This window comes from Helicoverpa zea, chromosome 10, assembly GCF_022581195.2.
Source record: "Helicoverpa zea isolate HzStark_Cry1AcR chromosome 10, ilHelZeax1.1, whole genome shotgun sequence".
Classification (NCBI taxonomy): domain Eukaryota; kingdom Metazoa; phylum Arthropoda; class Insecta; order Lepidoptera; family Noctuidae; genus Helicoverpa; species Helicoverpa zea.
Window position 1 is genome coordinate 525,250 of NC_061461.1, and position 11,408 is coordinate 536,657.

The 11,408-nt window shown below is 36.6% G+C and overlaps 1 protein-coding gene across 1 annotated transcript; it reads left to right on the plus strand.

The window, feature by feature from the left end:
• The first annotated feature begins 1,516 nt into the window (after positions 1-1,516).
• On the plus strand, positions 1,517-6,787 carry LOC124633900 (protein takeout-like). The gene is made up of 5 exons (XM_047169270.1): positions 1,517-1,603; positions 4,436-4,655; positions 5,619-5,743; positions 6,063-6,215; positions 6,545-6,787. The coding sequence occupies exons 1-5, from the start codon at positions 1,549-1,551 to the stop codon at positions 6,694-6,696; spliced, it is 705 nt and encodes a 234-aa protein (XP_047025226.1). The 5' UTR covers positions 1,517-1,548; the 3' UTR covers positions 6,697-6,787.
• Positions 6,788-11,408: the final 4,621 nt, after the last annotated feature.

The following is an 11,408-nucleotide window of genomic DNA, read 5'->3' on the forward strand; positions in this document are numbered from 1 at the left end:
TTCCTCCAAACATTATGGATTAGGATACACAAAAGATTGCATAAAACAATTTCCTCTTAAACACTTTTTCAATTTATCTTCAGGATATCACAGGTCATGCCCAGTGAACCAGGAAGCCATCTTTACCCTTTAACATGATAATTCCGCGGCGCAGGCGCAGATTACTCTCACGAATTATAACCTCTTTTTAAGGCTTTAAGCTCGTCATTTCCTGGAGGTGTGAGGTGAAAACTGTCGTCACGCACACTTCGTGAAAGCCTTTGTTTGTTTTTAATGCTTTATTGTGATGATATTATTGTAGGTTTATATATTTACACAAAATTTTGTGTACATAAAGGTTATCTGACCCTTAAATATTTCTGAGGATTTGAGGTCGGAAGTGGAACCCTCTTCCTCTCCTCTTTAAAAAGCTAGCTGTTTCCGCCGTCCCGTTAAGACTACTTCCCGACTACTACCGAAATATTTTATAGTCTATGTCATAGGGAGGATAGTGTAGTTCTAATCAGTTCCATCGTTTTGATTTACTTTAGGATGCAAACCAAATAATAATACATAACTTAAAAAAAACGCTGAATCACCATACTTCACATTTTTAATTTTTGCTCTTTACAAAACTAAAAATAAAAATGTGGACTAAAATCCAAAAAAGTAATAAATCTGTCTGACATTCAGAACTGACCTATCACGTACGCTATCTAGATCTAAAGATATCTAGACAAAATGACACGTTAGACCTAATGTTTGTTTATACAATTATACACTTTTGATGACGCGGACATTAATTGCTGTTTTTACTAATTACTTACTCGTTTAGTTAGACCGCAGTGACGTCATACTCACAAGTTGACTATAAGGCTTTTTTAAGTTTCCTGGGTTCTGTATAACATGTTTTTAACGATTATTGAATGTTATTGCTGAATTAATAATTTAATCTTACTCTGATCTGTATTACTTATCCATTTTTTTTGTACTGGTGCTGAAGGCTGTTTCAGATGATTGGTGATTCAGTTCACTAGGTCAGACAGACTAATATTGGGCTAGATAACAATGCGGAACCATTTCAATCTGAGATTTTTTTCCTCTCCACCACAGCAATAGTTTTTTTTTTTCTGATTTTCCACCTTGCGAAAAAAAAGTTGTAAGTGTAGCTTTGTTTGCTCAGGAACCAAGGGTCATTTTTATAAAATATTTAAACGTTTGTAGCTACTATACTAAGGTTGAGTATTGGCCCAATCCATCATAGCTAGACTACATGAAATGATTATGAAAACTACTGAAGGTTTTTGAGTACTCTCCTAGTCCATCGCATACAGACACACGCCACGCAAGAATTTGATGATAAAGCATTGCTATCGATAAACGATAAACGTTTTCCAATGACTCCGCGGATCTCCAAACCGCTCGATCTTTCTCCAACCTTGCGGAGAGTGTAGTCCCTGTATTGTTGCACTTCATTTGTTGCTACCCACTGACCGTGGTATATATTGTGAGTGCATCGTTGCGCTTGCGCATTGACCCTTCATCCTCGAATTAGTGACGTGTGTAATAATGAAGGGCGGTTTTGTGATTGTTTGTGTGGCTGTCTGGGTCGCTGAGTGTAGTGGTAAGTCTATTAGTATGGTAGGATAGATGTGTGTGTGTTAGAAGTGGGGTCCCGAGTTTGATGTTTCGGGTAGAGAAAAATGTTATTGAGTGCCTTGTGCCTATACTTAGTTTGTTTCAAGCAAGGCTCAACAGTTTTACATTTACAAACAACACTTAACTTTAATAGTAACAGTTTGAAAACAACTTCAATCTATGATATCTACCTATCATTTTCACCGCCAACATAAACTATTAAGTTTGACAATTGAACGTGAAAATTCATAGCAAACTGACGTTTATGTTGTCGTTTATGTTAAACTTGGGCACTAGCTTGAGAAACTGTACATGCTGATCGAGACCTTACAAATACGTTACTATTACTGTTAAGGTCGGAAGGATTCGAAAATTATTAAATCAATGAAAACGAAAATTCACATAAATAATTCAGCCATCTCTGCAAAATCCATTGTATTAATGTTTTTAATTTTTTACTTATAAATAGATAACAATCGGCTTGCCTCACCATGATTTGGCTATTTCCATATTAATACACATCATTTTAAGATTTTTTATCAGAAATGTGGCTTTAATTACAGAATGAATTAGTTTAAAAATGTGTTACTATCGAATTCGAAAGAATTAGATAACTACTAAGGAAAACAAACGTTAATTGTTAAAAACATTTAAATGATAACGAAGTGGTATTTCCGAATTAAAAATACTTCTACAAACTACTTTTACTCTTGTACCTATTGACACTATGTTTCTCCAGCGGCTTCACCCGCCCTACACGGGAACTACTTACAGCTTACTGCCTTCCAAAAATAAATGAGCTGTCTAACACTGAAGTCATTTTCCAAATCCGTCCAGTCTTTTCCTGAAATAACTGCGTTCCACCAAACAAACAAAGTCTTCAGCTTTATAATATTAGGAGATAGATCAACTGTTTGAATTTTTATGGTATAAATAGATAGATCAAGTTCACCCTACTGAATAGGAAACATATCATCGTCTAGACTTACAATACATGATGATGTCGTCCTAGCCGATTATCGGCTACGACGGCTGTTCTCACGTAAGGAGATTAGCCAACTACGCAGGACTTATTATAGTGCACGAGCATTTGCGCAGACACAGGTGCACTCACTATTCCTTAACTCTCATAGCCCGATGGGACGGTAATCCGACACGACCGGAGAGAGATCAGGCGCAGGACCGACATTTACGTGCTCTCCGATGCACGGGAGTATTAAACACCAACTTCCAGGCTCCGGGCTGCTTTGTGAAAGTCTTCTAAAACCCACAAAGCGATTTCGGCCCGACTCGGGAATCGAACCCGAGACCTCGTGCTCAGCAGCCGCACTCGCGACAGCTAGACCAACGAGGCAGTTAAAATACATACCTATTACGTAAGTCCGTAGCTACAGTACACACGTAACACAGCCTTGGCTTTGACCGACACAGCTCCGGCTGACCGTGGCCCACTTTATGTACCAATGTTATGTAAACTGGGTTATTATGTATTATATCTATATTACCTCTACTGGTTATGTTCTTTGTGTGTTTTGAGCTGGTCTTACAAGTTTATGAGTAATATTTGGGAGGAAAGAAGATTTGACAATGTAGAGTATGAGAGAGATATGAAGAGAATGAATTGTGGTGTGATGTGAATTCTATGGAAAATTTGCTTGTCTTTGTAGGAGGTTGCTAAAACTGCGATTGGTATTATTTTCTGTAATTATGTTCAGTTTGTTAATCGAAACTATGCCCATTTAGGAATTTCATTAAATGTTTCAAAAAATGCATATCGCGTGTGCATTTTTAAAGATAAAGTTAACTTCAATTTAGTTTGTTAAAGTAATCAAACAACATTGCAATTGCACCAAAGACCTTGCACAAACAACTTAATTCAGTGTCAGCATTTGTAGTGTTTTGTTGACATTACTTACTTACGATGTATCGTTGTATTTTCAAAGTTTATACTTGATGCAGTGTGCAATTCCACGTTCTACTTCGTTGTGTAGTTATTAACTGGCTGTACCCGGGTAAAATATAGCCTGTCACGCTTGGATAGTCTAGCTTCCCAACAGTGAAATATATTTTTCAAACAACAGACAACAAAACAAATGAACAAATACATTCATACAAAAAATATTAGTAAAGATTAACTTTTCCATCAAAATAATGAGTCATAAACCAATCAGTCAATCCAACGGTATTTGTATGTATTTTCAGATAAATATTTTCCATAACTATTATTTATTAAACAAATTATATACACAGTTAATAAGGCAAGAAAAAATAGAACAATCACTACTTAGGTATTTCTTAAGAAATTATTATGATGCTTGGTCTAAAATAAAAAAAAGCCTGTCTGTTATTATGACAAACTACGCAAAGACACGCCTCGGAAATAATGGAACTTTGTACCTTTGGGTCACTGAACGCTGCTTCACACAAAGCAACAGTAGGTACCTAAATTACTACCTGGAATGGGCTACTAAACATTTTCATAAGGCCTAAGTGAAACCTGCGAAATTGTTCGAAAGAGTTACCGCAGCCCTGGTACATAAAGGGCTTAAAAAGGAACATAACGGGTTTTAGTCACTAAGAGTCTCGAGAGAGACACGAGAGCACCCACAGCGAGAGGGGTCATTTGATGATTTTCCATTGAAAAAAATGAAAGGCCTTTTTTAGCAAATCTATCTATTAGCTGTGTAATATATGTAGTTATATCAAATAGGTTAACGTTGGTATAGGTAAAACATTTACATCCTTCGGATTAACTTGTCTGCATCTGTCCAACCTAGAAAAGAGCAACACAATTATTCAAATCACTTATTACTTCCAGGCTCCTTCATCACACCATGCCGTGAAGAAGACCTACCCTGTCTGAAGGCATCAGCACAGGAGGCAGTCCCGATCCTCGCAGCCGGTATACCCAGCATGGGCATCGCGACCCTGGACCCCATGCATGTGGATCGCGTGAAGACCATGCAAGCTGGACTGCTGATGGACTTTAGGAACACGTCGGTGACTGGCTTGAAGCATTGCAAGGTTCTGATGCTGAAGTGAGTATTAGTTCAAGTGGTCCGTGGTTGAAACCATGTTTTTGCTGATACAAAGCTTTAGAAAAATTTGTAATGAGAGTTTATCCTAATTTTCAACCGACTTCCCAAAAAGGAGGAGGTTCTCAATTAGTCGGGATCTTTTGTTTAATATTAGAAAAGCGAATGCGAGATTTGATTGATATATTTTTTTATACGTGGGATAATAACTCAATTCATTACGAAGAATTATTTCGGAGACAGCTAACAGACAGAGTGTATAGATATGTTCTACCCATTCCTAGAAGGCAGTTTGATGATTTTCCCACTAACATAGGATGTAACTAATTGGATAGATCCTTATTTGGAAACTGGCTATTACTTACTTAGTCATCTCAATGTCTAGGCTAGGTTTTCCGACCCTGCAAGTCACGGTATTACGCCAATTGTCTACTTATATTTTTGTATTTTTTGCTTTGTCAAAAATACTTGATAAAGACTTCTAATTACGTAGCCTATCATGTCATATTATTTTCGCGAATATCCTTGCGTGTGTCTATAACTAGGCATAATTAATATCAATTTCGTACGTCTGAAATAATGGTGTAATTCGAGATGCCTCCTATTTCTTACTTCTAGATAATTTTATATTATTTCAATAACGATGTCTTAATGTGTACATTTAAAACCAATTAAAGCGTTATTTTCTTAGGATAGGGTTTAAAAATAGACTCGTGACTTATTGGTTGTTAATGGGTTTAATTACCGAAACAGTATTGAACATCGTGATACTTTTCCTTATAGTTGAGATGAGGTGGAAACTTATTCTACATAAAAAAAAAATATCGCCAATAACTGGCTTTAAGTACCTAAAATGTATTAGATCTATAATTGTTTATATTACGAACACATACTGACAAATAGCACGTAGGCATGTACAAACCAAATTACATTATTTGAGATATATTTCCCATTTTGCCTTCGCAGACGACACGGCCCCCTAACGAACTTGGACCTGAAGTGTTCGGTGACGATGGTCGGCGACTACACCCTCGGCGGCAAGCTGCTCATCATGCCCATCAACGGAGACGGCAGATACGCCATCAAGATCCGTGAGCATAGCATAACAATGTGTATTTTTTTGCAATACCAAGAGAAATAATGGAAAACCATGAAAAACATAAAGAACATAGAGATAGACATTGGAATAGACATGAATCTAATATTAGTAAATTAAACTTAAAAATTTTAGTTAGAACATTCGAATCAGTTAGGGATTTAGGTGACCACAAAGAAAATTTAACGAGATTAATTTATAGGCTGCACAGCCCCTTTTGCCAAAGGTTACAGATTCGTAAAGCTTATAACACCATCAAAATGGCAACTCATTTTTTTAGATTAAAAGTTCTCATCCACTCTGCTATCTTCCAGGTGACATCGTAGTGAAGATCCAGTTCCACATTGGTCAGAAGACCAGGGACGGAGACCAGTACTGGGTAGTGGAGAGCTGGAAGCACACCTCTGAGGTCGAGAAGGGAGTCCACTTCAGGTTCAAGAACCTGTTCAATGGAAATCAGGAGCTTTGTAAGTGTAGACTTGGATATTTTTTCTATGATTTTGGAACAGTGTGAAAACTCTGTCAGTTATAGAGAGAAAGAGGAAATAATCTAGAAAAACAGCTGCCGTCTATTTGAAGTCATTCTGTCCTTCTGAACGTTATTCTGTTTATGGCATCATCTTAAACAATACCATAAATAACTAATTACACTTTAATCAGTTAATCCTTAGAGAAATATATTGCGTCATAGACTCGGTAAACTCCACTCGAGTTGTCAACTTTCATGTGGAAATCCTTAAATGAATTAACTTTTTATTCGTTATTTTCTTTATCATCCAATTCTCTTTCCTCCTAGCTGATGCAGTCCACAACTTCGCGAACAGCAACTGGCGCGACATCTTCCACGAGGTGGCGCCCCCTATCGTAAAAGCCATCGTCTCCAAGATCGTCAGCGAGTCCACCAAGCTCTTCGACAAAGTGCCCATCAAGGAGCTCGTTATAGAATAGAACTGTTAAATTTTCAATCTGGAACTAGTCATAATGTAATATAGAGTTGTGAAAAAAAATCTTTTTCATTAATATCTGAATTGACAATGTCCTACTTTTCGTTTTTTATCGGAGGGCGTAGTACTATTTTATTTTTAGGGTCTGATTTATTATCATGGTACGGTCCTAAGGTGCTGGGGACAAAGATGAGTACAAGAGATGTTAGGTACTTCTTTACAAAATTTTAGATCATTCAAAGTCTTTTTTAGCATCTAAGAGTTACAGAAAAACAAAGAAGGAACACCAAAAGAAAATGAAGCATAGACAGAGGATATGACGCACTCTGACGGACGGGACGGGAACAGAAAAAAATCGCGGGGCAGAACTAGTTAATTACATATCTGTCCTCCTAAGCTATTGTTAATTTTTTTTCCTCGTAAAATTGGGCATTTGCAAAAACAAATAACGTAAACTAACCTTGAACTATTGTACGTACGTGCGTATGTCGTGTTATTTGAGTTTATCTAATAGTCATTTATTAATGCAATCTTTATCTAGAAACTAAGTAATTGTCTTGACAAAATGTTGATCTGGATTTCATCATTTGCCTAGCCTTTTCCTAACTATGTTGTAGTCAGATTCCAGTCTAACAGGAAGCTACAGATAACCAGTAATTTGAACTGCCTATCTGACCTGCTCAACCACCACGTTGCCAGCCAATCCGATAGCTCTTAGTAAGACTGGCTGTCAGGCTTTCTGGCTGTTAACTTCCCGTAACGACTGCCAAAAATGCATAGGGAGACAGTGACGCAGGTTTGATTATGAAAGCACCACCTATCCTCACAATTTCTAATTTGTAACATACATATAATTCTGTTTAAACTATGTCTGAACAAAGTAAAGATTCAACAGAATTGTTTGTCCATTCACAAGCAAACACCAGTATCAATATAGTGGAAAATGTCTAATGGAAATAGAAATAATATAAAAGTAGTAAAAACAGAGCTAAGTTCTTCATCAACCTTCCTTAACTGATGTTAGAGTGGTTTTGAAATAATGACTAATTTTTAAAATAAATAAATATGCACATTATTGTATCTAAAAGACGCAGACACAAATGAAACAGGAACTTCTACAGTCATTAATTAGCTTATTAAATAAAAATAGCAGTCGTGGGCCCCGGTCAACTTTGAAAAACTCCACAAAATATTATTATTTGTAAATGTTAAGAAGTTTTATATTTTGATTAATTTAAATTCATTATAATATTAAAATGAATGAAATTGCGGGTTTACGTTATTTTCCGATCTTCTTGATATAATTGGCGTGAATTATACGAAAATATATCAATTACAATGCTATAAGTTGCATCCAGCACATCATCCTCCGAGCCTTTTCCCAATCATGTTGGGGTCGGCTTCCAGTAACCGGATTCAGCTGAGTACCAGTGCTTTACAAGAAGCGACTGCCTATCTGACCTCCTCAACCCAGTATCCCGGGCAACCCGATACCCCTTGGTTAGACTGGTGTCAGACTTACTGGCTTCTGACTACCCGTAACGACTGCCAAGGATGTTCAATGACAGCCGGGACCTACAGTTTAACGTGCCATCCGAAACACAGCCAATGGTGTCTAAGATATACTTAGAAAGTACATACAAACTTAGAAAAGTTGCATTGGTACTTGCCTGACCTGGGATCGAACCCGCGCCCTCGTACTTGAGGTTGGTCCTTTACCCACTAGGCCACCACGACTCAATAACAAGTTGCATCCAGCACACTTGTTATTTATTACGGCTGCTTACGTGAGAACTCGCGCGTAATAATATAATGTCTTTACCTCAATTTAACATGTTTATAAAACAAGTTCATATTACAAGTTCAAAGTTAAAAACTTTAAAACGTTTGAGATAACATCGTTAGAGAAGGCTAAGGATTTTTCAAGATCAAATCGGTCATACAGAGTTTTAATGCTAAATCCTGTCTATCTTGCTAACATTATAAATGCGAAAGTAACTGTCTATCTGTTAGGTTTTCACGAACAGAAAACAATTTCCAAAACTATAGACTCCATTTATATGAAAGTGCTTACATAGAGGGTACTTCTTCTTCCCAGCAAAAACACATAGGAAGTGGTGAAGGGAGGGCGTTTTGGGGGCTGTCTTTTGTATTGACGTTCGAAAAGTGCTGATTTTCAGCCTACTTTGAATAAATGACTTTTGATTTTGGTAAAAAGCCTGAAAAAGGTCATATGCTGCTTCTTATTCGAGTGCAAGAAGTAGTTTCCTTAGGATGCGAGTGGAACCGCAGGAAACTGCTAGTGCAATAACATTTATGTCACAGTATTATAAAGAAGAGACTACTCCTTTCAAGTTTTCTCACAACATTAGGTAGCTAATCAAAGTGCAATTAGCATATGTGTGATAGTGTCTGGTTTAAAATGCAGGTTTGATTGGACCTAGGCTAAAATTCAAGGCTAGGATTGTATCATTTTGATGTATAAGTTGGATCTTCTTGTCGGTAGGCGAAAAGTTTGACCTGTATGTCCTCCTACTTTAAATACCTTTTCTTTGTTGCAGAGGGTCATGATGCTCTGGATATGTAGTAGGTAATTGTTCTAGATAAACCCTGTTTATAACGTATTCGCGGTTTTCCTGGTTTGCTGGCTCGTCATCAGATGTTGATGTGACGTCGGCGGGTGTATTTTAAAAGTCCTGGGTCTATTTCTGCTAAGGAGAAGTATTGTGTGGAGTTAATACTTTACATAGGTGATTTTTGTAAGAGTATAAGATTTTTAAGTCTGGCTCTATGTACAATTGTGGCTCATTTAAAGCTTTTATGGAACATTAGCGAATTTAATTGAGGTCACAATCAAAATCTTTTTAGGTAGGTCCTTCTAAAAGGACATCATGGTTTTTTAAGTTTTCGCGAACCTTGGAAAGCGCACTGCCATGCACGCGTTACAATTTACAATATTTATGACTACCAACCATGACGTAAAGCCGTGGATTTCATAGAAACCTAAGTTACCTACCTACAAAACAAACAATGACGTCATCACGTGTACCTACGAAGTGCAAAAAACTCTTTATATCCGTGAACTTTGTTACAAACACAATGTCAACCATTACTAGAACAAAATCGACAATTTCGTGGCTCTAAATTGTTTATTGCTACCATTAAGTTCATTTAATGGAGTAAATAAGAGGAAATGCTAGTTACACTTGTACCTAGGGATCTCGTCATCGTCACCCTTTTTGGGAATCGTACTGTTTAAGTTGATGTTCAAAACAGACACTAACATGTTTTGGCGACAAGTAAAAAATTTTTTGTAACGGTGAATATACATAGTTAAGAGAATATCACGATTTTTTTTTCGGCAAGGGAAGAAATGAAGCCAGTTCAGGTTTGGGAAAGACATCGGAGTCATCCGATGATTTTGAAAAACAAGAGTTCTGTGAAAGAAAAAACCATCTTTATCAGCAATATGGTAATCATGAGATTTAGATAAACTAAGTACCTAGATTGACCCTTTCGTAATCAAACGGACTTTACTCTAAGCTCATAAAAAATAGTCTAACTCTTGTGTAAGACCTAACGTACTACATAACCCCTAAAAGCTTAAACCCCTTAAGATAGATCTGTTGTGAATAAAATTATTTATTTAATTTGAGCACACTTAATGAGTGCAGGAAGACTTAGGACTTAATAAGGTTTGCAAAGAAATCTGTTCATATTTGGTCATCAATTCAAAGTTGCTGAGCAAACACTTAGAACTTGCATTGTTTAAACAAGAGCTACTGGGGAAATACCACTTCAAGGTACAATCGGCTTCTAAATACGGAAAGAATATTCAAACACATTTACCCTGTTTTTGGGCTTGGTTGCGGTCGGGTAAACAATTGGGTAGGTCAGGTTTGGGAAGGAATGTTAGTCACAAACAAAGCCTTTGTGGTACTTTAAGGACCTTAGACTAGTGACTAATATTTGGAACTAAGAATTTTTGCAACTGAACATTTGTATGGAAAAAAGAAGAGAAGGTCTCAGGGCAACTCCTATTTTTAGGTATATGAAGTCTTTAACCTCTTGTTTGAAGCTAATTTATAACAATAGAAAATCAATTGTGTTTCACTTGTACTATACAACGGGTTACTGGCTAACATAACTTGTGAAGGCCAGTGTACTTCTATATTTTATGCGAATGCTCAAGATTGTTGCACGTGCAGACTTTATTAAGCGCTAACCAGACATCGATTTAATTACTCTAAGCTGCATTGAAAATAAGCCTTAATAAGTTAAACTTTTTTATTGACCTTAATCTCAGTCATTGGCCATTAACACGCTATGTAAAACTGTTCGCGTAGAATTATAATAATTGTTCACACAATAACAACGGATATGTTATTATATCGTATTATATCCTGATGACAATAGGGCAAATTAGCGCTTGTGAGGTTCAAATCAGATCAAGGACTAAAGGAATGCATACGCAAGTGTTATTTGTAATATTTAGAACATACCTACATATTATAACATACTATTTAGTAGGTATTTGCACTTTTAAACAATACAAAACAATGTTGCCTTATTTTAATTTTACATAATATTGGCCAAAATTAAACTTAAATATTCAATTGTAGCAAATAGGTAGATACTATTTAAGCCCAATCTGACTGTATCAAATAAGCTCCATATGCTAACCTATATTATTTCCACAAACCGCAAATAATATGG